The following is a 27306-nucleotide window of genomic DNA, read 5'->3' as shown; positions in this document are numbered from 1 at the left end:
CAACATTTTTGTTTTTAACTTTTTTTTGCTTTTAATTTGTTTTTAGCTTTTTGCACTTTCGTCGTACGGTTTTTAAAAATCTTTTTAATATTGTAAACCACTTGGATATATTTTCTATTGTCAGAGCTGCCCGAAGTCCCAGCTCACAGAGGACCAATGCCAGGTCGTTGTTATATACAAAAGTCTTTATTGAAGTTTCAGTCTCTATTTCAAAACCGTGGCGCGCAGCTCTACGTCTTAAACCCTAGATCGCCGAAGCTCCGTCTGAATCTCCTCCCCTTTGACACCAGTTTAAGACTCTAGCCCTGCTCCACCTCTTCCTCTGCTCTCTCCTCCTCTGGGTCCTCCTGTCCGCTGGGGCATTCCCCTTTCTGGACTCTTCTGACGCTGAGTCCCCTGACTCCTCCCCCTGCCTCCGGCGGGCTTTAGGACCTGGTTCCCAATCCGGGTTCTCTGCTGTCCCGTGCTCCTGTACATTTTGAACTTGGCGCTCGCGCCAACCCAGTGACCTTCCTCCTGACCGTTACACTGCTTCTGTCACTGCTTCCCTCTTCCGGGAGGCTAGCTGGACCTGACCTCCCCTCCGTTCCCTGACTCTCCGATGGAGGCGTGGTCAGCTCTGACTCATCTTCTCTCCCTGCTGGGGGAGACGCTGGCCCCGATACCTGGGACTCTTCCCCCCCCCCACTACGCTCCGGTGGGGAAGCTGGTCCTGATCTCCAACTGCTGCTCTGGGAGTCCCCGCTGGCCCCTTGCTTCTGGAGTTTCCCCCTTGGGACCCCCCTTGCCCTGGCCACCGGCGCCCCCTTCTGTGAATCTTCTGATTCGCTGGAGAGGCTCATGGAATCTCTCGGGCCACTGTCATCTTCTCCTACGCTGCCCTCAGATTCTTCCCCTTCGCTCTCCATTTCCTCTCTTCCCTGTGCCTCTGCTCCTGAGCCCCTGACATCCATGATCTAGCAGCATTAAAAATAGGGTTTTAAGCCTTTTCTTTTATGTGCAAATAGATGTGCATATTTTGGAGGACAAGAAAACTTTGCTGGTAGCCTGCACAGAATGGCTGCCTTGGAAAGATGCTGCAGATGTACAACTAAGTGTGTGTGTGTGTGTTTATGTAACGTTGGTCTTTCTTAACTAAACACAGGTGCAGAGGGATCAATATAGGGCTCAACAGTTAAACATGTAGGAAGGTTGAATGATGTATACAGTAGTTTTACTGGAAGCCTATTTTGTGAGAAAACTGTTCAAACAACACTTGTCAGTGGTGCAGGAATTTGATCAAGTGTTTTTACAGCACTTCACTGTATTCCATCTCCCTATCCTTTGTATGCCATTTATAGTATGCTCACTGAAAAGTTTGAAACTTCAGCCCTTTAAAGTAATGTATGGTTCTGTAGAAGCAATGCAACACCATGTTGTTGTTGTTGTTGTTTGTTTCAGGTTCTGCTGCAAGGCTGTCGGAGTGTGGAATTAGACTGCTGGGATGGTGATGATGGAATGCCTGTAATTTATCATGGCCACACGCTAACTACGAAGATTCCTTTTAAGGTAGATGTATATTCTTACTAGGGACGCGGGTGCCGCTGTGGGTTAAACCACAGAGCCTAGGACTTGCCAATCAGAAGGTCAGCGGTTCGAATCCCCGCAATGGGGTGAGCTCCTGTTGTTCGGTCCCTGCTCCTGCCAACCTAGCAGTTCGAAAGCACGTCAAAGTGCAAGTAGATAAATAGAAACTGCTCCGGCAGGAAGGTAAACAGCGTTTCTGTGTGCTGCTCTGGTTCGCCACATGGCTAGTCATGCTGGCCACATGACCTGGAAGCTGTACGCCGGCTCCCTCGGCCAGTAAAGCGAGATGAGCGCCACAGCCCCAGAGTTGGTCACGACTGGACCTAGTGGTCAGGGGTCCCTTTACCTTTACTATATTCTTACTAATGTCTATTGTAGAAATTATTCTTGTGGAAAAAGACACTCAGGTCCTGCTTACTGTGCATTCCCTGGAAAATGTTCCTTAGGCAAGCGTTCACATAACGAGTACACAGTTTCCATTATTTCCTATGGAAATATTTCTAATGTGAGATTTATCCACCCTCTTTCTCTCCTCTCTCCATTTGGCACCACCAAAAATGTATGACATGGTGTCAGGAAGAGTCACCATTGGGAAAGCATTCCACAATCAGAATGCCAGAGCTGAAGAGGACCAGTCCTCAGTCCCTTCACCTCTCACTTCTGTTGTAGTGGGGACAGAATGTCCTCCGAGGAGACTGTTCATACTGGGGACAAGTTCATCCAAGAATACATGGTCTCTTAAATATCCAGCTGTTTATGGCTTTATGGTTAGAATAACACTGTGAATTAAGCTAAGAAATGGACCCAGAGCCAGTGCAGTTGTTTCAAGACTAGTGAGGTATATAGCCTACTCCCAATCTAGAAACAATATTTTGTGCCTATTGAAGTTTCTGAATAGACTTCAGAGATGACCCAACATATACAGTGCACTAAAGTGGCCTAAATCAGAGGTTGCCAATATGTGCTTAGACATGGTCAGACTATCTCTGTCTGGAATATGGGTGGAGAACAAGTTCCTTACCCCCACCTTCCAAGTGGGCATTTTCACCCAATTGCACATCACTTTTCCTCCTTCTGTCTGGGGACAGCATGTTTTATGCTAGATTTCCTTCAATAATTTGTGGGGCAGAATGGCATGTGCCCTGAATGCCACAGAATAATTAGGTAGTCCTGTTTTGGTTTTCATTCTTACAGGAAGTTGTTGAAGCTATCGATCGCAATGCTTTCACCACCTCAGACATGCCCGTCATCATATCGATTGAGAACCACTGTTCCTTGCCACAGCAGCGAAAGATGGCTGACATTTTCAAGGTAGGTTAAGAGAGAGAAGAATGCCACTCAGAGTGGAATAGGAATTTTGATCCAATTTATAACTTAACTCATGTTTATATGACTTTATATCTTAACTGATGTTTCAGAATACATTTGAAGAAAAGCTGGTGACTAAATTTTTGTTTGAAAGCGATTTTTCCGACGACCCAATGTTACCTTCTCCCCACCAACTGCGAAGAAAGATTCTGCTTAAAAACAAAAAGCTCAAAGCTCACCAGACTCCAGTGGATATATTAAAACAGAAGGTGTGAATTTTCTTTGAAAAAATATTTGAGAGTTGCCACACTCAGTCCTTTTTTGGATTGTAAGTTGCACCCTTGGCTACCCAATTCATTTTCTAAATGAATTTCCCATTGTATTTTTCAATGTTATTTTAATATAATAGGCTCATCAGTTGGCATACATGCAAGCTCAGGCGAGCAATGGTGGTAATTTGGGGAACCCTTCCACTGCTAACGAAGAAGAAGAAGATGAAGAAGATGAATATGACTATGACTATGAGTCTCTGTCTGATGGTAAACAAACATACTTATTAATAGGGTTGCATTTTTTGGATTTATGGCATGGACACAGTTTCAACCATAACTACACTTAAAGTTGCCTCCCCTCCCCCCAAAAACCTATTCAGTTACAACTTTTAAGCATTTGTCACTACACAACTCATTTTTTTTGTCTTTCATATCCATTCTAAATAGTAAGAGAAGGTTATGATTTATGGGAAGGGATGGGAAAGGAATTATGTTTTATCATCATAGTGATGTAGCTGTGAGAATATTATTAGGAAACATAGCGATCATTTCTGTTATTGCATAAGGTGGTTGTTTTGATATGTGTACTGAAATAAGGATATTTTAAAGTTGGGTTTCTGCTCTAAGCTGTATTCCAGCAACACAAAGCAGCTTTTGTTCTAAGGACTTGGCTTTTCAGAAAGTCTACTCAGTACCATAAATTAAAACACCATGGGTAGGAAGCATGTTTTATATAGTCCAGGAAAATAGTGCCCGTCTTATACTTGGTACTCTATCTGAATAGGTAGACACACACAGTGGCGTAGCGTGGGGGGTGCAGGGGGGGCCGGCCGCACCGGGCGCAACACCTGGGGTTAGGGCAAATCCGCGGGTTAGGGGGCGCAAATCCACGGGTTAGGGGGCGCAAATTATTTGCCTTGCCCCGGGTGCTGACAACCCACGCTACGCCCCTGGACACACAGCGCAAACCAGAGTAACAGAAGGCACATTTTGTTGTATTATTGGATTCCTGCCGCCTTGAATTATAGTATGTGCCCATTGGCTCATCCAAGTTGGGGCCGTTTTCAGCTAGTTTCATGATATGTACATTGAGTATATATCTATAATATTATGAAATTCTCTGCCAGACCTCGAGCATACTTAGTATCTTGCCTGTTTCCATGAGTTTTCTGAATTCTCACGCTATGAAATCATGTCCATTCTGGGTTAACCTAGATTCAGATGTGTTTATATAAAGTCTGACCTCATCTTTACACTCTTGTGTTCTAATAGTTAGCATTTTCAGTTTTATATCCCTGCAGCAATTCTTCAAGTTTTTGTATCGAAGATGATAGCTCTACACAGTTTGAATGTAATTTTCACTTCTCTGGCTTTATTTCTTAATTTCCTTTACTCTTATTCCCTTTCTGACTCTGTTTTCCTGTAGCTGATGTCCTTAATGCTTCTCCTGCTCCTAACAGCCAGGAAGGTAAAAGGCCATTTGGTCAAGCATAATAACTGCATGAATTTCAGCACTGCATTTCCCAACTTGGAAGCATTCTTTGCATTTCACATTTTAGTAAAAACACATTTTTTGCATTTCTATAATTTTCCATTACTTACTTTTGAGGATCGCAATATTTGCATGTTCCACACTAGTTTCTTATTTATACACTTTGGTTATAGCTATATAGATTAGTGAATCACGTTTATGTACGTTGACTTAAAATACACAAATATAGTTTTCAATTTGGTTATAATTTTGGGTTGAACAATGAGAATAACTTTTTAGTAAGCACTTCAATCCCCTGTCACCCCCCCCCACTCCCTTATCTGCAAAGTAATGTCTCATGCACAGGGCTGAGTACAAAATTTGAGGCCGAAAACTTTTAAAACATTTGCAATTAAATAATGATGATGCAGCTTAATTTATTATATCATTCCACAAATGGTTTAAAGTGGAAAACCAGCTTCTGCTTTGCATCTTGAGAGAATACTGGCTGAGCTCAAAAAGGTAGGATAAAAACTGACTCGCGCTTAGAAGAGAATTGCATTGAAGGAGAAATTATTTGCCTGTTTAATATTTTGATTATTCAGAATAATATTGGCTGCTTTTACTCAAAGCATTAAGTTGAAGTAAAATTTGCCTTTTCAACTCTTCAGTCAGATAATGCTTACTTTCCAGATAACATTTTGGAAGACCGACCTGAGAATAAGTTAACCATAGATAAGCTTCAATTTGAATATAGCGAAGAAACTGCAAAGAGAATAAAGAAAACAGAAAGTGCTATATACAACAACAAAGGAAAGGTAGTATTTGTTCATATCTGTTTTCTCAAGCTTCCATACGGGGAGTGGCTTGTAGTCTAGAACTGAAACTTACAAAGAAATTAAAAAACACACCGGCCTCTTGCAGCATCTAAGATCCACGTTTAAATGCCCTGATCTACTTCCTTCATGTCTAGTTTGCCATCTATTGCCCCTGAGGAAAAAAGAATGTTTTAGACTACAAAGCTGTACCTACTAAGCCCCATGGAACATACTTCTGAGTAGACAAGTTTGCACCATCGAGTGTTTCTTGTGCACCTCTGAGGTTTTTCCTCTCTTGCTTCATAAAAGATACCTCATAGTTTAAATAAGGGTGGTTATCTCACCTCAGAAATAAAGTGTACCTCATTGGATGTCCAGCTGTTCTTTTAATAGTGTTTTGATGGCTCAACAGATGTAGATTTTCTTTAGGTTGAGTATTGGACACTTTCCCCGGTTTTCAAGAGAGCTTCTTTGCCTTCCTAACAAAAGGTTTTCAGTCTCACTTTGTCAAATACCACTTGGCCTTCACTTTGCTCAGCGTATATATTACCTTCCCAATTTACTTCATATGTATGACGAAGTAGATTCTTGCCTAGGAAAGTTCATAGTGGGACTGGCTTTGCTTGGATCTTAAACTGCTGTTTCCCCCAGTCTGTTTAGTGTTTTATCCATTGAGGCACCGTTACCGTGTTTTACAACATTTCTATGATCTCAGCCAGTGAAACCCCTCTCCTTACAAGTCAGCTGTTTTCCACTGGCATGATAACATGTGATATTTTGATCATAATGTGTATAGAACACTAGGCTGAGCTGAATTTAAAGCATATGGTTCTCCCCCACCCCGAATCCTGGGAAGCATAGTTTGTTAAGTGTGCTAGGAACTGTAGCTCTGTAAGGAGAAGACTACAATTCCCAGGATTCTTTGGGTGAAGTCATGTGCTTTAGATGGACCTGCAGCTGCAAACCAGATCTTCTGCAAAGAACAGCTACAGAATGCACTAAGAGGAGGGGGGAACATTCTCCTTCATTCTCCTGGAAAGAGCTGTGTTGATAAATGGGCTAAAGCTACCTTGCCTTCTTCCGTGTCTTCACTTTGGACCTTTGTTTAATTTTTAAAAAGTAATGTGGGTGATTGCAAGGCTATTTATAATGCCATGTATTTTTTAAATACTATGCATTTTCAGGTTGCAAGGCTTCTCCACTGCATGTATGTCTTTCATAAAACCCACAAAATTAGCTGCATTTTCCTGTACAATAGTATTTAGAATACAGTTTAGTGGATGTTGTTGAAGTCTATGAATTCTACCATAGAGACCATATATATATATATATATATATATATATATATATATATATACACACACACACACACACACACACACAGAGAGAGAGAGAGAGAGAGAGAGAGAGAGAGAGAGAGAGAGAATGAATGTTGGAACTAGCAGAACCTTTTTCCAGGGGAGAATTATAATAGTACTGTGGTTTGTCTGCCAGAATAAACTCACCATTTAAGCCAGATGGTTTGACTTCACGCTGAGATGTCCTGTTTTCTGTGAGCGTGCTGCACTGCACAACACTGCCCTGTTGTATATATATTTAGGCAAGATGGGAATACTGCTGTTAAATATTTTTGAATTTATTTCAGTAAAGTGAGCTTAGTCGTTTCTGTTTTGTTTTTAGATATAGGGCATATGTTTGTGTAGTAATATTTAGTTTCTGCAATGGGGAAAGTACATGTAATTCACGAGCCCGGTGGAAAGGGAGGTATAGCATGTGATAAGGGAACTGTAGGATCAGGCAGATTGTCCTGTTCCACTAAGGTCATTTCATCCGGCTGCTAAGAGGTTAGAGGCAGTAGTGTTCCTAATCTTTCCCTGCTGGCCTGTGGAAAGTAGATTTAGAGGAAGGGGTGGTGGCTGAATGTGGGGAAGAAGAAATGTTAAAAGATTGGGGACATCTATAAATGTAAATTAACAGTGTTCTACCATATAAGTGACATTGCTCATGATTAGACTGCAATATTAAATATGATGAAATCCTTTCTTTTTTCACTTGACAATATATAGGTTTATGACATGGAATTAGGCGAAGAATTTTATCTTTCTCAAAATAAAAAAGAAAGCAGACAAATAGCACCAGAATTGTCAGATCTTGTCATCTACTGCCAAGCTGTGAAATTTCCTGGTAAGTTACATTGGCCTTAATTATTACCTGTTCTGAAACAAGCTATGACAAAGGGGAAAAAACCTGGGTTCTAGCTTCCCATTTTATGGCAGCTGAGAACTAGCTTTGATTCTGAGTGTGTTCTCCCAAGAGAGATGTCTTGATAGGAATGAGGAATGGCCTGTGGGAAATCAAACTCCATTTATCTCTTACACACACCCCTAATCATTTCTGTGCAGGTTGGGCTACAGTCCAATTAGGGAACCGAAAGAGTGAGTTACATTGGGATTGGAGCACAAACAGTAAATTGGAATGGAGCAAGTATAGCCAATGTGTAGAAAACCAACCATACTACAGTGGATTGGTTATAGGAAAAACCCATGGCAAGAAGGAAGGATTGATTTGCACAAGTACTAGAGAAATGCAGTGGTACCTCGAGTTACAAACGCCTCAGGTCACAAATGCTTCAGGTTACAAACTCCACTAACCTGGAAGAGTTACCTCGAGTTGAGAACTTTGCCTGAGGAAGAGAACGGAAATTGTGTGCCTGTGGCGCAGGGGTAGCAAGAGCCCCCATTAGCGAAAGCGCGCCTTTAGCTAAGAACAGCTTCAGGTTAAGAATGGACCTCCAGAACGAATTAAGTTCATAACTAGATACCACTCTAGGTAGAACAGACATGTCTTGATTTTGTTGTATGGAGGAACACTGGTGGGGGGAGCGCACCGCCCCTGGCAACATTGGGGAGGGTACCATCATGGCTGCCCCCCCCCGGACATGCGCCGTGAAACCCCCCCCCCACGCTGGGTGCCATGCCCCTGGGATGCACGTCACACCCCCGCGGGCGGCATACCACGCCCCCGGGACACGCGCCAGCCACGACCCCGCCTGCTCTCTGTCCCTGGTGCCGGAGCATTCAGCTTCGCCACTGTGGAGGAATGAAATACTCCATTATTTAGCTGCTGTGTTATAGCGAAATGCTGCATAAGGCTTATAAGCAGCAATTTTTCTTCCTACTGTAATGCATTTTTGTCCGTTTTCTTTTCATTGGAGAAGTTGATCCCAGCATAAGCATATTGATAAATGGGTATTTCTGCTGACTGTATTTGTGTACAGCCTGTTTCACACATGCATGTCCTTACACAGTTGCAGTTCCGTGGGCAGGGTTACTTGCATATGGTGCGGTGGGGATGAAAGCACAAGTTCACCTGTTGTTTCAGAAATAAATCCAACACAATTGCTGTTCATATACGCTTGGCTCCAAAGATACCCCTGTGAGTGGGAAGGCTTTTCCCATCACGCGAAGTTTTCAGCAATTTGCCCTTCCTACTGCTGCCTCCCCTTGCTGTATGCAGTTCTATTGTGGAAGGTCCGCAAGGGAGGAGGGGAATGAGAAAGTCCATTTCCACAAGTCAAACTCTTAGAAGTTAGGATCCAAGCCCTGGTGTTCTCTTGCCCTAATCAAGATTCCTGTGTTGTTCCAAGACGCAAGCAAGGCGGTTCATACACAAACACAATTTTTCAGCTTGCAAACAGAAGGGAATGAGAAAGCTCTTGAAAGCGAGAGAGCTTAGTGTTTGCGTTGAAGCTCACATGCCTTTGAGAGACATCCATACTGGAACACTGGTGTACGATTTTATACGTCGTCTTGTCTACGTATGCAGTACAAACTAGCGTTTTCCTGCATAAGACATTAGCATTAGATTATAAAGCCTTCAAAATAAACTGAATTTTTTTTTTAAAGGGGGGGAATCATGCCCACTCGCTTGTGTTTTTCAGTCCATTTATTTTATTTTGTATGGAATTAGGTCTGTCAACTCTAAATCCATCTGGCTCTAGCAGAGGAAAGGAAAGAAAGAGCAGGAAGTCCATTTTTGGCAACAATCCTGGAAGGCTGAGCCCAGGGGAGCCAGCAATGCTTGCCAAAGCATCTGGAAAAGGTAAAGTCAGCATCTTCCTTTACCAATCACAGGGACTGACTGTGTAATCCAACACATATAGCAGACCTACTAGTTAAAGATCAAACGTATTGTTCTGCACATGCAGCACTCAGGGTTTGAAATAATTTTCCATTAGCAGTGCAACAATTACAATGACCTCATTGTAAATAAAAGACCTACTGTAAAGTAATAAACTGTTGGGACAGGGTTTAATTGCAAGAAATATAAATGTAATCATTTAAATGTAATTTAAATTTTACTAATTGGCAAACCATTTTTCTTTTTTGTAAATAAATTTCTATTGATTTTTACAGTTTTAACTTCAACAATTCTTCTTCTTGAAAAAGAAAACAGAAACAAACACACACACAAAATATAAATATAAACAGAAATATAAGACATTAACACTTTTTTCAATATATAAACATCATCTCTTTCTTTTTGGAGGTTCTTTAACCTCTTTAACCATTTCCGTTTCTGGTTCAGTGAATGTATACATTTTCTGCATAATTATAATTAAACCTCTTATTTTTATTCTCATTATTTTATCAATATTTAACTGATTACCACCAAACCTTAATATCTCAACTCAAATTTCCTTTATCTCATTTTTAACTGCTTGTAAACATTTAATCAAAGCCTGCCAATGTTTCTACTTGTTTACAGTATTTTTGTACGTATACAATAAATGTTTCCCATTCTTTTTTAAATTTCTCATTATCATTGTCTCCAAGCTTTTCTGTGAGTTTAGTCATTTCATCATAGTCCATCAATTTCAGTTGTGATTTCTGAGTAAAGGGGAATGATATTCTCCATTTAGGTCTGAGATGTCAATAGAAAAGCAAGATAGATGTTGCCCTTCATCACTTTTAAGGTGTTCCCCCCCCCTAACTTTTCAGGAAAGTAATGGTAAAATGAAAATATTTCAATTGCCAAAGAAAGAAGCTAATGTTTTATATGAAAAGTGTGGTGCAGTTATAACTCTACCAATCCCTTAACCATGATGAAAAAACTGGTAGTGTGCTGTGAACTCTGGACTCCTGCATTCTCCCCTCTATTTCTTCTAGTCTGAATTCCTCTTTTACATTGTTTCCATTTGCATATAATGCTAAGCCAAACCATGGCCTAGCATGAACACACAAGCAGGCTCCCAGAGAAATGCTCCTCCTATAGTCCAGTTGTTGTTGTTGTTGCTGCTGCTGCTGCTGCTGCTAGTGAAGCCATGGTTTGGCTTTGCATGCTGTCAAAATCCAGGCTTGTAGTTTCTCTCACTCCAGACAATGGAGTCGTCATGTCTACACTAACACCTACCACATTTTTCAAATCCATTACAAATTAAGTAGGAGGACCTCATTAACATTGACCATGGTCAATGTTACACTGAACTGTGTTTAAGGCAAACAGAGTGGTATATTTGCTCTAGGTAGGAGGTAAAAGTGGAATAGGAAGTACGCAATCCCGCAGCCCCCTCCAAATTTCTAAATCACGGTTCAGAAATTTGCAACTTCACATCTGCCTGAATTCTGTGTCTGCACTGAGATTCGTTCATTATCGCACTTCTTTAATTTTTTGAGTAAGCATGTGCAGGTTTATTTATTTTAAATTATTAGGTTTATATTACACCTTCCTTCCATCATTGAACTCAGGGCAGCTTATATGGGGTTTTCAGAAAACCTTGCCTCCAGACCTGCTTAGCTTCCACAAGGTTGCTGCACTATTCCTTCAGATCATGTTGTTAAGAGCATGGTAGTTATCTTCTACTAATGCTTACCTCATTACTGTTACCAATATATAGGAATGAAAAAAAAATCTTTTTTTTTCAAAGTTAAGTCACAGAGAAGAAAACTAGACCTCCTGTTGTAGTTTATTTGAAGATCTGCAGTATTTCCAAATTATGAAGCCATGGCTCTTGTTTTTAAACTGGGTTTTCCTCTGAGGAACAGAATTCCCTGCAGAGAAGTCTTTAGAGTTCTGCTGATGCATAAGATTTCCTTACTATTGTGGCCATGCATGCATTTGTTTCCTATTAGTATATTCTTCTTGGGGATGAGGTGAAGACAAGGTGGTGTTACCAGAATGTGCAGCTGTTACTTGTCTTTGTTCTTTTTTTAGGTGCCTTTGATAGCGCACGGCAGATCTGGGAAGAGCCCTTTTCACCTGCTCTTAGCCCAACAACTTCTCTCAGTTCTATAATAAGGACACCTAGGTGTTACCATATCTCCTCTTTGAATGAAAATGCTGCCAAGCGCTTGTGCAGGCGATATTCTCAGAAGCTGATACAACATACCACCTGCCAGCTGCTGAGGACATACCCGGCCGCTACTCGCATTGACTCATCCAATCCTCATCCCCTTCTGTTCTGGTTACATGGGGTACAGCTGGTGGCACTCAACTACCAAACGGATGGTAGGGGCACACTCATTCCTTAAAAACATATGTGCGCTTGAAACATTACAAGAATACCATTCCCTTTTGGGTTGTATCTTGCATTTCCTTGCTTGGCGTTTTTATAGATGTAAAATGAATATACATTGGAGGTACTCAAGTTTCACAGAAATAATTGTGGTTTCAAACAATACCACATGCATCCACACAAATGCATGTGTCATTCTGTAACCCCAAACAAATAATAATAATTTATTATTTATACCCCGCCCATCTGGCTGAGTTTCCCCAGTCACTCTGGGCGGCTCCCAATCGAGTGTTAAAAACAATACAGCATTAAATATTAAAAACTTTCCTAAACAGGGCTGCCTTCAGATGTCTTTTAAAGATAAGATAGCTGCTTATTTCCTTGACATCTGATGGGAGGGCGTTCCACAGGGTGGGCGCCACTACCGAGAAGGCCCTCTGTCTGGTTCCCTGTAACCTCACTTCTCGCAATGAGGGAACCGCCAGAAGGCCCTTGGAGCTGGACTTCAGTGTCCGGGCTGAACGATAGGGGTGGAGATGCTCCCTTCAGGTATACAGGACTGATGTTTCTAGATTTTGGAGCGGCCATTGCTGGTTTTAGATACTGTCATTCCTATATTGTGTATCACTGCAGTTTCTTGGCCATATGAGTGATAATAAGCTGGTTCACCCATAACACTAGACCAAATGTGGCTTAGTGCAAACACGTTTGTGAGTGCCCATAGAACAGATTGTGCCTACTGCATTCCTTCTTCAGTCCTCTTGCTGCTGTGAGCTAAGCCATGGTTTGGCTTCATGTATTATCCAAAACTGGACTTGTATTTTGTCTTGCCTCGGACAAACCATATGCTGCTACCAGTGGGTTTGCAGCTTGTGGTTTGCCTGAAGGAGACAAACCAGGAGCCCAAATTCAGATGCTCCTCTGAAGCCAAACCTCTGCTTAGCTCACAGCAGCAGCAGGACTGGTGGAGGAATGCAGCAACAGCAATCTCCTTTTTGGGAATGCTTGCATGCTTTCACTAAGCCATGGTTTTGCTTGATGTTATTGCAAAAAAACTAATTGTGCGAAAGAGCCCTTTAACTTCATAGTAATCTGTTTTTGTGAACTATTTCTATTTCTTCAAAGCTCTTATAGTTTGATTAGTTTTTCAGGTTTACCGTTGCCTTTTGGCAACTAATTGAAGCCAACTGTACATGCCGAGAATGAAACGGCACATTTGTTCACCATGTTCTTTTAAAAATGCATTATCTTACAATCAAGTCTTAGCAATATTAACACTTTGAATGCTTTACCTATAGATCTCCCTCTTCACCTAAATGCAGCAATGTTTGAAGCAAATGGTGGTTGTGGGTATGTTATGAAACCACCTGTTTTGTGGGATAAGAACTGTCCAATGTATCAACACTTTTGTCCTTTAGAGCGAGATTTGGACAATATGGAGCCAGCTATTTATTCACTGACAGTAAGTGAAAACTCATATTAATCTTTTAATAAGCCTAACACAACCAGTTAACTCTATACATGACATAATTTTAATATGTGTCTTCTAATTATTATTACTGGTATTGCTAGTAAGACAGCTACAATTAAATGTGGGACCAAGGAGAGGGAAGGAGACGATCATCAGTTGTTACAAAACTTTCAACTTGATGCAGCACAGAAAGTGCATGTCAGTTTTTAGACACATATTTTTGGATTTGATGCTGGGTGGGGGACATCTGGCCTCAAAGAGTGTGGCAGTTTTCCACCTGGGTCCTTGCCCAGAAGCAGCTGCTGTTCTGCATAAGAATAAGCAAGTAGCATATTACAAGACTGCCATTTCAGTTTTAGTTATGTATATTACTACTTATTGTTACTTCTGAAACCAGTTTTTAATTAATTTGTTCTTTAAAGCATAAGCACTCTTCAGTCTGAGAGAGTTGATTAAAACAACAAGAACCCTGTTTTCATTCTGGGCCTTTGTTTTCCAGATTGTGTCTGGACAGAATGTTTGTCCTAGCAACAGCACAGGAAGCCCCTGCATTGAAGTTGATGTGCTTGGGATTCCGCTGGATAGCTGCCATTTCCGCACTAAGCCCATTCATCGCAATACTCTCAACCCCATGTGGAATGAACAGTTCCTTTTCCGGATTCACTTTGAAGATCTAGTCTTCCTTCGTTTTGCAGTTGTTGAAAACAATTCTTCAGCTGTGATGGCTCAAAGAATCATTCCGCTGAAGGCTTTAAAAAGAGGTAAATTGAAGTTTGTATGCAGGGCCCAGACAGAGCTGCTGAGTACTGAGGGCTGTGATACACAACAAACATTTTTGCATGTAGGGCTGACCACACATTGTAGTTAGGAAAATTAGACCACTGAGTGACTTGCTTATGTGCGAACCAATGTGTGTGGTTTGTTTTTTCCGCAAGCAAACCACAGTCAGAAGCCCAGGTTTGTTCTTGGTATCCTGCTCATAGTTCATAGTTTGTTTGATAGAAGCAACCCAACAAGTGCTGGATCATATATAATGCTTAACCAGCTGCTCTCGTGTTTTGTTTCCTCGCTTTAGGGAGAGAGGGGTGAAGCAGGGGCTGCTTTGGCTGCATGCGTACACAACTTGCTAAAACTGACTCTTATTTAAATCAGTTATTTCATAAAATTTATATATGGGTTGATTGTAAAAAAAAACTTCAAAGCAGTTTACAAAAGGATAAAACAAGAAAATGAGGGGGAAAATCATAGCCAGTACTTTAAAACATTCAAAAGTTAAAATACTAAAACAGATTAAAAATTAACTCAACTTTCTAAGCATCTTAATGTATGATGTTTAAAAATTATGTTGGGTTTTGTTTTCTTAATAATTGCCTACACCTCAGAAAGAGGTGCCAGGATCTATTATGGTTTTCCAATGTGTTTCTGTAAGTCTCAAGACACATACCTTAACTCAGACCTTCAGGAGAGCTTAATTGTTTCTAGGTCAGATACACTAGTGCTGTGTTTTACTGCTCTAAGATGATTGTCAAAAGCATTGATTGTGGTTGTAAATTACTTTTATTAAATGTACTGTTTTAACTATTATTTGTGTGCACTGCCCTGAGGTTCTAACAGATGGAACAGGTGGTTAAGGAAATGAACCCACACCCCTGCTTCAGCAGAAGTGTATTGTTAAAAAAAGGAGACTTTCAGCATTTCAAACACTAGTGTTTTAGGAGGGACACGGTGTGTTTGTGAATGGACTTCTCAGACTCCAGGCTTTTCTGGCATTACACCTGTTAGTGTATGTGTATAGACAGAACATGCTGAACCTCAGTAAGTGTATGCTGAAATCTTAGCTAGCAGGCAATTAGTTCCAAAATATCCTAACAGCTGCCGCTTGTCATCTTTCACCAGACCTTTGTGCAAGTGGACCCTCTACAGCACAGGCAGGTGTCTACAATATTTGTGCAATCTTTAGGCAAGTTTTAGCATGTCCAAATAAATATGTACATAAGCTGGTATCCATCTCATAATTTTCAGTGAAGTAGTGTCGATTGCAATGGCCATTTTAAATACCTTGGTGCTTCTGTAATGTAAGGGGGCAAATGTCTTATGAAGGTAAATCACTCAAAAGAACTTTCAATAGACCAGAAGGCCAGTGTTTATATATTTCAGTTTTTTGCCCACCTAATACAGCATGTTTTGAGCAGGTTGATAGTACATTCCAGCAAGCAGGCCCCTATATGCTCCTTGAGTTCTCACAGGAACTTCTACAGTAGCCCTCAACGTGGCTTGGGGAGCTGTGTTTCAAAACAAAATAGCGCAATGTCCTGGTATGCACTCTCAAGCCCTTGTCTACTTGCAGAGCTTCTCTGGACTGTAGCCAATAGATATTTTATGAAAGAGGAAATTACAAGCATCCTTACACTTCAGGGACAGTTAAGTGGCTACTGTTACATTTGTCTCTGCAACGTACGTAACCTATGAACATGTAGTCTATTTGACTGGTTTATTCTCCCACCTCCCAATTTTGTGTTACTATATTGTTTAAGGATACAGGCATCTGCAGCTACGAAGCCTGCACAATGAAGCACTAGAAATCTCGAGTTTGTTTATTAACAGCCGAAGAATGGAAGAGAATCCTTCTGGAAACATGGTGCCTGCTTCTTTGGTAATTTATTTCTAATAGATTTGTCAGCATGCTCTCCTGGTCAATGTAGAAGATTCTTCCAGGAAGAGAAAGGATGCCTTTGGTTCCTGCATTGTGAGAAATGGGAATGCTCTGGGGGGGGGGGGAGTATCTCCTGAGGGACAGCATCCATGTAAATCAGACTACAGTGCTGAATTTCCATGTGTCTTTGAATGCTCAGTAAAAGATATCAGAATAAATCAACATGCTACCTGTACTGTGCTTCTTCAGGATGACAGCAGCACAGGAGCTGAATATAATTGTACAGCTACAGTATAAGCATCAGAATAGATCTCAATGCAGGATATCATTCAGATAAGCAAGTCCAAAACCCACAAGAGATGGAAATGAACTTGCTGCATTTCTCACCCCCATGCTCCCTTCTGTTCTTTTGGCTTGGAGCAGAAGCTGGATTTACAGTGCTCTGACTGGCCAGTCTTTACGTCAGTCAGGAAGCCCCTCCCAGGAATACCCTCTAGCGCTACAATTCTATAATGCAATGGTCAGTTGAGGAACAATGGTGGGGGAACCAGAGCTGTGCAGCCACCCCTTTTTCAGTTATACAGTGGTACCTCGGGTTACATATGCTTCAGGTTACATACGCTTCAGGTTACATACGCTTCAGGTTACACTCCGCTAACCCATAAATAGTGCTTCAGGTTAAGAACTTTGCTTCAGGATGAGAACAGAAATTGTGCTCCGGCGGCGCAGTGGCAGCAGGAGGCCCCATTAGTTAAAGTTGTGCTTCAGGTTAAGAACAGTTTTAGGTTAAGAACGGACCTCTGGAACGAATTAAGTACTTAACCCGAGGTACCACTGTATTTATATTCAGCTTTAGGCTTCATATTTATTTATTTTGTCAAGTGTAATAAACCTTTGTAAGCTTAACTTGAAATTTATGTTTAAAGAACAGTGGATTCCACTATTTGTCAGGTTGGACAGTTGTACTCATTATGATGTCTGCTTGATAGTTAAGGGCTCAGTTATGGGCAAAGACACACATGCAGCTTTGCAATGGCACGAGCCCAATGGACATCTCTTCCCTCTGTGAACTGACCCATCATCTGCACACTGCATTGCACTAATTGTTGCCTAGACTGCCAGGTCTGTAAGTGCCTCCCCTACAGTCGGACCACTGTTGCTATCCTTTATGGAGCTACAGCTCCAAAGTTACTTGACTCCTAGCAGCTGTTATGCCACTGAATCCTCTTTTGGTTTTCCTTACTTGCACATCTGCAAGGTTGGAACATGCCTTCATTCTCCACTTTAAATCAAGTGCTGGACCAGACATTGTGACCTGTGGAACACTACAAGGTTCCTCTGAACTGGCGGTATGATGGTGAGCCGTCTTCTAAATGGGGTTTAGTCCAGCCTACAAGACCATATTCACGTTCACACACATATCCTGCGCTTTCTTAAAAGGATGTTATTTGCAACACCCCTGGCTGAATTCTAGCTATAGCAGGTGTGTTCTGTTTAATCCCAATGTTTCCTCTTTAGCAAAAAAAAGTGAGAAATGCAGTCCAGCAAAGGAAAGCACTTCTAAGTTCAGTTCAGTTGAAGAGTTCAGCATATTCTTTTATTTTAATGGTGAAATCAATGGGCTTTAGTTAAGCATAAATTTGTCTGGATCATGACACAAGTTCTTACGGAAACTCCAATGACTGTGGTCTGTCTGTTTTCCTCTAGCCCTTACTGTTAAGCAGACAATTCTATTTGTTTATCTCCTGTCTCCTGGAACCTTGCCAGTTCTCCATGAGTTATCAATATGAGAAATTTATTCAGCTCTACTAATTTGAATTAATTAAGTTTATTTAGCTGTTCTGTCCTTTGTTCATCCTCATTTATTTTTATTACTGCTACTGAGTCATCGCTTATATTATTTATATAGACAAAATCAAAGTAGCTGTTGTGTATCTCGGTCTTCCTTTTGCCCACTCTTTCTCCATTCAGTAGTACATTGTGTCCAGCACATTGTTTCAGAAGCTTGGCGCAGAGGCTTACCCTCAAGCTTTTCCTGGCTGTGTCTTTAAATTGAAATTATTTGAAGACATGCTATTAGACCACAAGGAAGCTAGCTAATGGCCATCTGTGATCATTTTTCTTAACTTATTTCAGTTCAAAGTTTTCTGCATGCATTTGCTATCTTTCTTACTCTTCCTAATGTTTCAGATATCCTGTGGCCATGTTTGTGGTGGATGAACTTGTTACTTATTGCATTGGTTAAATCATGAAATAGTCAATAAACGTTAAAGATGCATGTTTACTTTAAACAGCGGTTCAGTACTGCAGAGAGGAGAGAGGCTGCAGTGTACAAAGTCACTATACACGGAGTTCCAGGACCAGAACCTTTCACGCTTTTTACGATAAGGCAGGGAACCACAGCAGCTCAGCTTCTGCATCAAGTAAGCCTGCACTTTTGAGATGTTCAGGACTCAAATCTGTAGTAACTAACCATGTGCTGTGTAACTCGCTCCCTAAGATTTCTGTTGGATTTGGGCAGCCTAAGCCCCAAAATAACTAAGCCCAATTTACTGATATGGAGACATGCAAAAGCTTAGTGACAAACACAGATCCTATCCTAACTTCCTTAGTTACTGGAGCTTTGCAGGCAAAGAGGCTTGTTTGTTGCCAAAAACATTTGTAATGCTGAAACAGTGGAGCTAAAGCATTTCAGGTACAGAATGATCCAGATCCCTCAAGCACAGGCTGAAAGTGAATTGCACTGACAGTCATAAAGCTTTTGCTGTTATTATTATGAAGTTTTGCTTGGACAGCATGTTCTGTATTAGAAATATGTCTATTAAGGAGGAAGGGGGCTGCTTTCTGAACGATGGGCCAAGCTGGTTGCCCTTGTCATAGGGGCCAGGCTTTTCTGCATAATGTCTTTTTCTCAAACATCATTGAAATGCAGAATAAAAGTTAAAAGGGCTAAGTTCATGAGTGGAAAAACCTCCAGCTGATTATCTCAGCGGAGGCTGTTTTCCAGCAGTGGGAAAATGCTCTACTGTCTTGGGAATTTGAATAAACTGTCTGGCAAGCCAAGCTGGACAGAAATAAGATTAAACACCAGTTGCCTCTGCTGAAATAGTCAGCTACCCAGATAGTACATAGCCCCAGGAAAGACATTTTGGATGGCTAGCAATACAGCAAAAGCATATTTTGTACACAAGATAAATTGATCATAAAGGGTTTTTTGTTGTCAACACAATCAGCTTACTGAACATGCAACCTTCTGCCATTCTAATTATTAACATGTTTTTGCTTTAGATTTTGGCGACTACAAAAGGTATTGGACAGTATCCCACAGACTATTTTTTGATGGAGGAGAAATGCTTTATATCTAAAGAAAGAAATGAGTACAGGAAGCCACCATTCCAAAGAGTGCTCAGTCCGGAGGAAGAGATTGTCCAGCTTTTGAACAGCTGGTTCCCAGAAGAAGGCTACGTCGGAAGAATTATCTTTAAAACCCGCGAGGAAGTGAGTCTATTTGCCTTGACATATATTGCTTGCTGATAGTATCAAGAGGGTGACAAAAAGAACATATTCATTGCTTGGCTTCCTGGAACTTGTTCTTGTTGACATAGAGCATTAGGAAAGGAAGTAATACAGAAAAGCCCAGCAGTGTTTAATGGTGTATTATTATTTTTTTACAATGCATCACTGAAAAGATGGCTTGTTGAAACACTTAAATACATGAACTCATCCTAAGGGCAATTATTTTACATTATTTATTTATAGGTAGATCTATACAGTAAACTTTACGTATGCTTAATTAGGAAAGACGATGTATAGAAAGGGATCAGCAGCAGCAGGGGGGGGGGGAAAAGCCCTGTGAATAGTTGCACATATTTGTGCTAGCATTGGTGCTTAGGCGTGATGAATTTTGACTGGATTGTGCCCAAAGTGCCATCAAAGCTTGATTAAACAACTGAGATTTATCCAAATTACCGTATTTTTTGCTCTATAAGGCTCACTTTTTCCCTCCTAAAAAGTAAGGGGAAATATGTGTGCGTCTTATGGAGTGAATGCAGGCTGCGCAGCGATCCCAGGAGCCAGAACAGCAAGAGGGATCACTCAAGCGCAACATGCCACTGCCCAGCTGATTATGCTTTCTGGTGGCATACTGGTTGTGTAGTAAGATCCATCGCAACATAGGCAGACTACAGTGAGGATCAGGCCACCCCACATAAACCACTCCCTCTGTGTAAGTGTGTTTAAACAACAACAGGCCTTCTGAATTTTCTCATTTGGACAGCATAGGGAAGAAGAGTATGCTTTTCATTGACACAATTGGGAAGAAAGAGAAAAGTCCCTCCAGTTATTTTAGCACTCATGCAACTAGGTGCACAACTGCCATTCCCTTGCCATCAAAGCTTGATTCTTCATGCTTTTTCACAACATATTAAATCTTAAAACAAGGAATGAATACCACAATTTTAGTTTTCGAAGAAGCTACCTCCACATTTCCTCAAGCAACAGGTCTCCTTTTCAGAGCCAGGAAAATCTATATTTTTGCATGTTTTCTATAGAACTTAAACAACAGAAATCTTTTTCTGGAGGAGAAAGATGATGCAACTGCTAGCTCTGAGGATGACAGCTTTTTTGTTCAAGTTCATGACGTTTCCCCAGAGCAACCTCGTACAGTCATCAAAGCATCTCGCTTCAGTACAGCCCAGGATGTCATCCAACAGGTAGGATGTCCTAATTCATTTTCCCCTCACTTGCTGAGAGTTACACCTGTCTCTTGCAGAAAGAACAGCAGAATATCAGGTCAAAAAGATTGTCCCTACTGGCTGTCATTGCTAACACACTTCTGCCCACAGGACTAGGTTTTAAATGTGTTTTGGCCTGTAAATGATTTAGGTTAGACCAGGGGTCAGCAAACTTTTTCAGCAGGGGGCCGGTTCACTGTCCCTCAGACCTTGTGGGGGGCCGGACTATATTGGGGGGCGAGCGAATGAACGAATTCCTATGCCCCACAAATAACACAGAGATGCATTTTAAATAAAAGCACATATTCTACTCGTGTAAAAAACAACATGCTGATTCCTGCACCGTCCACGGGCCAGATTGAGAAGGCAATTGGGCCACATCCAGCCCCTAGTTTGCCTACCCATGGGTTAGACGAAATGTACATCCAGCAAATGAATGATTTATCCCTTCTGTTTGCGCAAGGTGAGACCTGCCTTAGAAGTGAATGGTAACTAAACAGCATTTGGTTTTGCATTTTAATTTTATTTTAACAGACTTTATGCAAGGCTAAGTATTCCTACAGTATTCTGAACCACCCCAACCCAAGCGATTATGTTCTCTTAGAGGAAGTGACAAAGGAGGCTGCAAACAAGAAGTCTTCTACACCCAAAATGTCTCGGAGGATCCTTGCCGACCAAGAGTGTGTGTTTCAGGCTCAAAACAGGTGGAAGGGAGCTGGGAAATTTATCCTTAAGCTTAAAGAACAAGTCCAAGTAAGTAAATTGTTCTACTAAATTTGTATAAACTTTGCTGTTCTATAAAGCTCTGCAAATTTAGAAAATGAACATACTATCATCTCTAGCAAAAATGGCAAAAGGAGTTTTATATTCATTCTACGGGCAGAAGATTCATAACAAATCCTTTAAATTGGCATTTAATAGCTTTGGATTATCAAGACATTTGTTAGAATTGAAGGCAACTCAACTTGCATTTTCAATTCCTTTTTTAAGCATTCTTCAGGATGTGGTTGAATATTCAGCTCATTCTGTGGAAGTTTACCCATGAGAAAGTTTCACTATGGAAAGAAAGGGGGGGGGGAGGTAGGGCAAAGTCACCATGTGGTGACATTTTCCTGCCATAAATGATATAATAGAGGATTGACACGGAACTGTTCTTTTGTGCAGAACTGTTCACCCCACAAGCCAATAACACTGACAATGTTTTTGCAACTTGGTTATTTTGGTTCCCTGGCGTTTTCTTTTCATAGGCAGGCCGAGACGATAAAAGAAAAGGTATTTCATTTGCTAATGAGTTTAAGAAATTAACTAAATCAAGTAAGCAGTACAGGGGCTTTATAACCACATCTCTACAAACATCTTCAGAGGGTCTGCAAAGTAAAGATGACAAGACTGCATGCAGTTTGACTTACAGCGACACGATGGAATAACCTCCAGAGATTTGTATTCAGGTAAGACATGTTGGCAGAGATCTAAATAATGTAGTGTACTTATATACCAATTTAAACTACATAAGCATTGCTAAGCTTGCAATAACCCAAGTAATAAACTCCTGGTAATTTTTTTTTTAAATGCTGTGAAGCCTTCCTTAAAATAGCCTTGTCTTTTATAATCAGTGATGAAGTAGGGGAATGGTTTAGTTAACAAATTAAGTGATAACACAGATTTCCCTTTCATTTTTGCTGTTCCAGCTAAGAGAGAAGGGAAAAAACTGGTAGACTTTTATTGCCATCGAGTTAAATTTAGGATGCATCCAGATGGCAACTTCTCACGCTCCCAGCTGAACATAATCCCCCAAAACGGCTTTTCCAGACAATCAGAATATAGAGCAGTCTACGTGTGCTTGCTTCTAATTTGTTGCATGGGATCAAGATACTTTCCATTGAGCAAGTGCTTCTGGTTCAAGGACAGATCTGCCTGTGTACAGTGTAGTTGTGATTGTCACAGGAACTTTACTGTGCAGGTCACCATGGTTGGTGAGCTTTCTACACCCGTAACAGTAGCATCTTGTACCACCAATGCAGTTTACTAGGTTTACTTGTAGAGGAGCTGAAAGATGGTTTATTGTGAACAAGCTGTGCTGATGCAGGCTGCTTCAAAGTTCCCATGGCACTCCCACACACACACACTTCTGGTGCTTGGTGAATAAGGCAAGCCAGGCTGCCTTTCCTCCAAACAAGCAACAATTGTTAACCTTGGTTTGCTTTTCCCTTATTGCTCATGGAAGAAACAAACAATGAACCTAGGTTTGGAAGATGCAGAGTTGGGAACTTCTGAGCAGTGTGCATTATTCACACTAAACCATCATGTTAGGCTATCTTTAATGTGACATTAAAATGGGGCAACCAGATATGAAATCCATGAGAGGTTCTCTTTCCTGTTAATCAGTAATTCCAAGGAAATGCTATTTTCTGAACTACCGTATTTTTTGCTCTATAGGTTGTACTTTTCCCCCTTCAAAAATGAAGGGTGAATGCAGGCTCTCACTGAAGCCTGGAGAGCGAGAGGGGTCGGTGCTCACTGACCCCTCTCGCTCTCCAGGCTTCAGGCAGCTATCCGCAAGCCTTCGGAGCCCGGCGGGAGTTCCTGCCAGGCTCAGAAGGCTTGCGGATAGCAGCAAGCTCCGGGAGCGAAGGCGAGGTTGCGCTCCAGGACCCATTCTGGGGGTGGGGGTTGGGGGAAGCCCGGGCTTCCCCCGCCCTGCGGCTAAAGAAGAAGCCAAGACAGCCAGCGGGATGAATCCCGCTCGTTGTCTTGGCTTCTTTGCTCTTTGGGGCTGGGGGGGGGGGGAATAATGTTTTTTTTTATTTCCCCCCCTAAAAACTAGGTGCGCCCTATGGAGCGAAAAATACAGTAATTTAATGACAACAGCATAAGAGCTTCCCATTTAAGGGGAGAAATTTAAGCAATAGAACCTCAGTACTTGCCTTTTACTAGATTTTCTTTATTCAACATATGGCAGCAGTATTTAAGTGATTAATTGCTCAAAATCTTTTTTAAAAATGTATTTAAACCTCTCTGCATTTCCTCCTGATTCTAGGAAATTACAAAGGCCTTAAATACAAGAGACAAAAGCTGCAGTGAAGTTGATAGAAAATGATGAATTCACTCCCTCAGCTTCTTTGCGCAGTCTTGCTTTGGGAGGAGATAGGGGGTGTAACTGGAACGTGTCTAAATAAAGAGACAAACCTTCGTACATTGGAGCAAGTCACTGCTAAGGAACTGGCTGGCCCAGCTGAATCTCTGCTACCAGTGCAGGTGCAATCTAGTTGCTGCTTCTGCTGGCAAGAGCCAAGTCTGTGAACAGTGGAGGAAGTTATGTTTTTGAGGCTTTGGAAGAATACCCTGGAAGCATTGGAGACTGTTCCTCCTTTTGTCTTCATATTCACTACCTTTGGACAAGAGGGAAAGTAAGCACCTTATATTGTCCATTGCAAGCAGAAATCTGCCTTTTTAGAAAAAAATAATAATTTAATTAGGTATCTTAAGGGAAAATGAAAGTTGAGGATGTGCTGTAGTGTGTTACATAACAATAATGCACTTTTTAAAAGCGGCTTCTAAACACACTTTTAGGTGGTTGTAGGCAGATAAAAAGTACATTGTAATTCATAGATTTCAGAATGGTGAATATAAAAGATGATTTGTCAGTGTACAGCTGTAAGTATACCTATTTTAATAGCGATACTGATTAGGAGCAACATTTCTTCATGCAATGTATTCTAGTTTTTGTTTTTTAAAAAATGATTATTTATTTTAATATTCTAAGGTATGTGCCACTGTATAATGTATTTATCATGCCTTGCTTTACAGAAAATTATATGTATCTCTGTTTAGAGAAGATAAGCATTATAATGAGAAGTACATTCAGGAAACATAATCTGTATGTTCACTATCAATTCACTACTATAAAGGTGTTTTGAGAGAAATTAACAGCTTGAAGTTTTTTCTATCTGAATTGTTAACGTCAAATATATATTCACTCTTACCGTAGCTGGCAGCCTTATTTAAGAAATTTAAACCTAAAACATACTAGTGTGTTCATTTTCAGTATAAACCTTGCAATTTCTGTTTACATAAAAGTATTTGTATATGTTTGCAAAATCATGGGCTTTTGTTGTTTTTATAAGGCCGTTAGCACCAGCTGTAACTTCCCTTCCTTTTGTTAATAATACAATTAAAGCAATAGTAACTGGTTTTGACTGTCTTTTGATAATGATAGTAGAAATTTTAAACTGTTCAAAAACAGGCTTTGTGGAACCTACATCAACACACCTGCTGTTCACCAGGATCATATTGTGAGCGTAAATCAAGAAAAGAGCCTGTTCAGTTAACTGAAGTTCAAAGCAAAATGCTGAAAAACAATTTGAACCCGAATGGAATGCAGAGTCATAATCAGATTGGATGTTCTACAAAGCTTCATACTCACGGCTTGCAAAATGTAGCCACTCACCTCTAATCCCCACAAGGCCCCTTCACCTCAAAGAAGCAGCCAGTAGGAAGCTAACATTAAGGAAAGCCAATTTAACTCCAAAAGTTTTAAAAAATTAGATAAGGGGGAAGGAAGCTCAGGACTTAAATCCAGAAAAGACTATTGTTTGTTTATGTTTAGTTATAGGGCTTGGTAGAGGAATCATAAACAGAAAATAAATGCCTTACTGGCACAGCAAAAAACAACAACATAGTGCCCTCCAGAGGCAGGACTCTAGATTGCAATTGTGTTGATCGGTCCCCACATGCCAGGGGTGGGCAGAACAACTAATGTGACTTCTGTGTGTTTCTACAGTGAGCAAGTTTCTTAACCCAGCCATCTCTATCCTCCCTCCAGGCAGGCAAAGAGGCCTGGACAGGTAACATTTGTCTCCCATCCCTGCTGTAAGCAGGTCATCCATCTCTTAGCCAAGAAAATGATGATGTTTTGATTACCACACTTTAAAAATGCCACAGTAACACTCATTTACCTTCTCACAAGTTCCTACACCTCCCCCCCCCCAATATAGAACTCTACTACATCACCAACCAAGTGCACCACATAACCCCCTACATCCTAGAGGACAAAACAAAACAATGGCTGCACATGGCAATAGACACAATCAGAAACACCTCCACCACAGTGTGCCCATTCCGTCGAAAAAAACTAAAGAAAATTCCCACAATGCTAAGCAGGTTCACACTTGAAGCACAGAAGGAAAAAGGAGGTGAACAGTCCAAACCCCATCCCCACTAATTCTCCTGACCCACCACGCAGCCCAAAGCTCCCAAACAGAAACTTGGCAAGCCAAAGGCTTATACTGCCACAACAATGGCAAACCCATACCAACACAAGAAGTATAAGGTAAAACTAGGGGACACCCAAATACTCTGGCTGACTCATCACCAACACCACATCGTCTTAAATAACACAGTAATCAAAGCAGCAGCCACTAGGCCTCTGACCACCTTTGAGAAACTTCTGTTGACAAGAGAGGGACACAGCAAGGTGATGGTATACACAATATACAAAATACTATTCCAAGACCCGACAAAATCCCTCACCAAAATCAAAGACTAATGGGAACATGGTATAGGTTGCAAAATCCTACCCAATGGTCTAGACCACTCTTTATAAATGGTACCTAACACCTCGGAAGCTGGTGCTGATACGCCAAGGAACCTCAAATAAATGCTGGAGAGATTGTATCACTACAGGCAAATACCTCCACGTGTGATGGGAATGCCCCCAAATCCAAACCTTTTGGACATCAAGTCCCACAAGAAACCTGGAAAATAACAAAACTGGTACTAGAAGCAACTCTAGAACTGGCCCTATTAAACTTCTTCCAAGGCAACAATGCACACTCACATTACGAAGAACTCATAAGCCACTTACTCTCAGCAGCTAGGAGTGTCATAACTAGACACTGGTGGGATCTGTCAGGAGTGAACAAGGACCACTGGAACCAAACTGTTTAGCTTTTCTAGTAGGGCAGTTTCCCAATCAATAAACTGACACTAACACAGGGACAAACAAAAGAAGATGCTTTCACCTCGGTATGGCTCCCCTTTAATTACATATACAGCCCAGCAAGACAACATAAACCCCCCAATAGCATACAAATCAATATGGCTAACTTCACTGAACAACCCCTTACAACCTCACACACACAAGCAAAACTCACTGTAATCAACTGAATGCAACCAACCATGCTCTGGGCTCTGCAACATCTCACACTGCCAAAACACACTAAGCAAAAGAACGAGATCATTCTCCCCTCTTCTCTTCCTCCCTCCAATTCATCCCCCCCCCCCCCGCAACCTCACAATATGTATTACAATAGTGTCTTACACTGAATGTAACTGACCTATATAAAGGACTCTTAGGAACTGAGAACAGAACCATATGTACCCTTGTTGTCTATGAAAATCCTTCAATAAAGACAATTTTTTTAAAAGCCTCAGTAAATGGAACACAGTGCTATCATATGACTTCTACACACCAACTTGAGTTCATAGCATTTAGACAAGCT

The 27306-nt window shown here is 41.1% G+C and overlaps 1 protein-coding gene across 5 annotated transcripts in view; it reads left to right on the top strand.

The window, feature by feature from the left end:
• Nucleotides 1–24981, top strand: part of PLCE1 (phospholipase C epsilon 1) — a 133609-nt gene extending 108628 nt beyond the window's left edge. For 4 of the 5 annotated variants that reach the window (XM_081863943.1, XM_081863940.1, XM_081863941.1 and 1 more), the window contains 18 exons: nt 1441–1548; nt 2761–2877; nt 2985–3143; nt 3284–3413; nt 4573–4614; nt 5311–5435; nt 7502–7619; nt 9405–9536; nt 11649–11942; nt 13248–13411; nt 13920–14181; nt 15955–16073; nt 18368–18496; nt 19362–19571; nt 20624–20785; nt 21341–21559; nt 22054–22254; nt 23844–24981. In XM_081863943.1, coding sequence (XP_081720069.1) covers nt 1441–1548; nt 2761–2877; nt 2985–3143; nt 3284–3413; nt 4573–4614; nt 5311–5435; nt 7502–7619; nt 9405–9536; nt 11649–11942; nt 13248–13411; nt 13920–14181; nt 15955–16073; nt 18368–18496; nt 19362–19571; nt 20624–20785; nt 21341–21559; nt 22054–22233 — 2670 coding nt within the window. In that variant the 3' untranslated portion in view covers nt 22234–22254; nt 23844–24981. The remainder of the gene's footprint in view (nt 1–1440; nt 1549–2760; nt 2878–2984; nt 3144–3283; nt 3414–4572; nt 4615–5310; nt 5436–7501; nt 7620–9404; nt 9537–11648; nt 11943–13247; nt 13412–13919; nt 14182–15954; nt 16074–18367; nt 18497–19361; nt 19572–20623; nt 20786–21340; nt 21560–22053; nt 22255–23843) is intronic. The other variant, XM_081863944.1, reaches the window with a different exon arrangement.
• The last annotated feature ends 2325 nt before the right edge of the window (nt 24982–27306 follow it).

This window comes from Podarcis erhardii, assembly GCF_964252035.2.
Source record: "Podarcis erhardii genome assembly, chromosome: 5".
NCBI classification, from domain to species: Eukaryota; Metazoa; Chordata; class Lepidosauria; order Squamata; family Lacertidae; genus Podarcis; species Podarcis erhardii.
The sequence above is the reverse complement of the archived record's forward strand: the minus strand, read 5'-3'. Positions and strand labels throughout refer to the sequence as shown.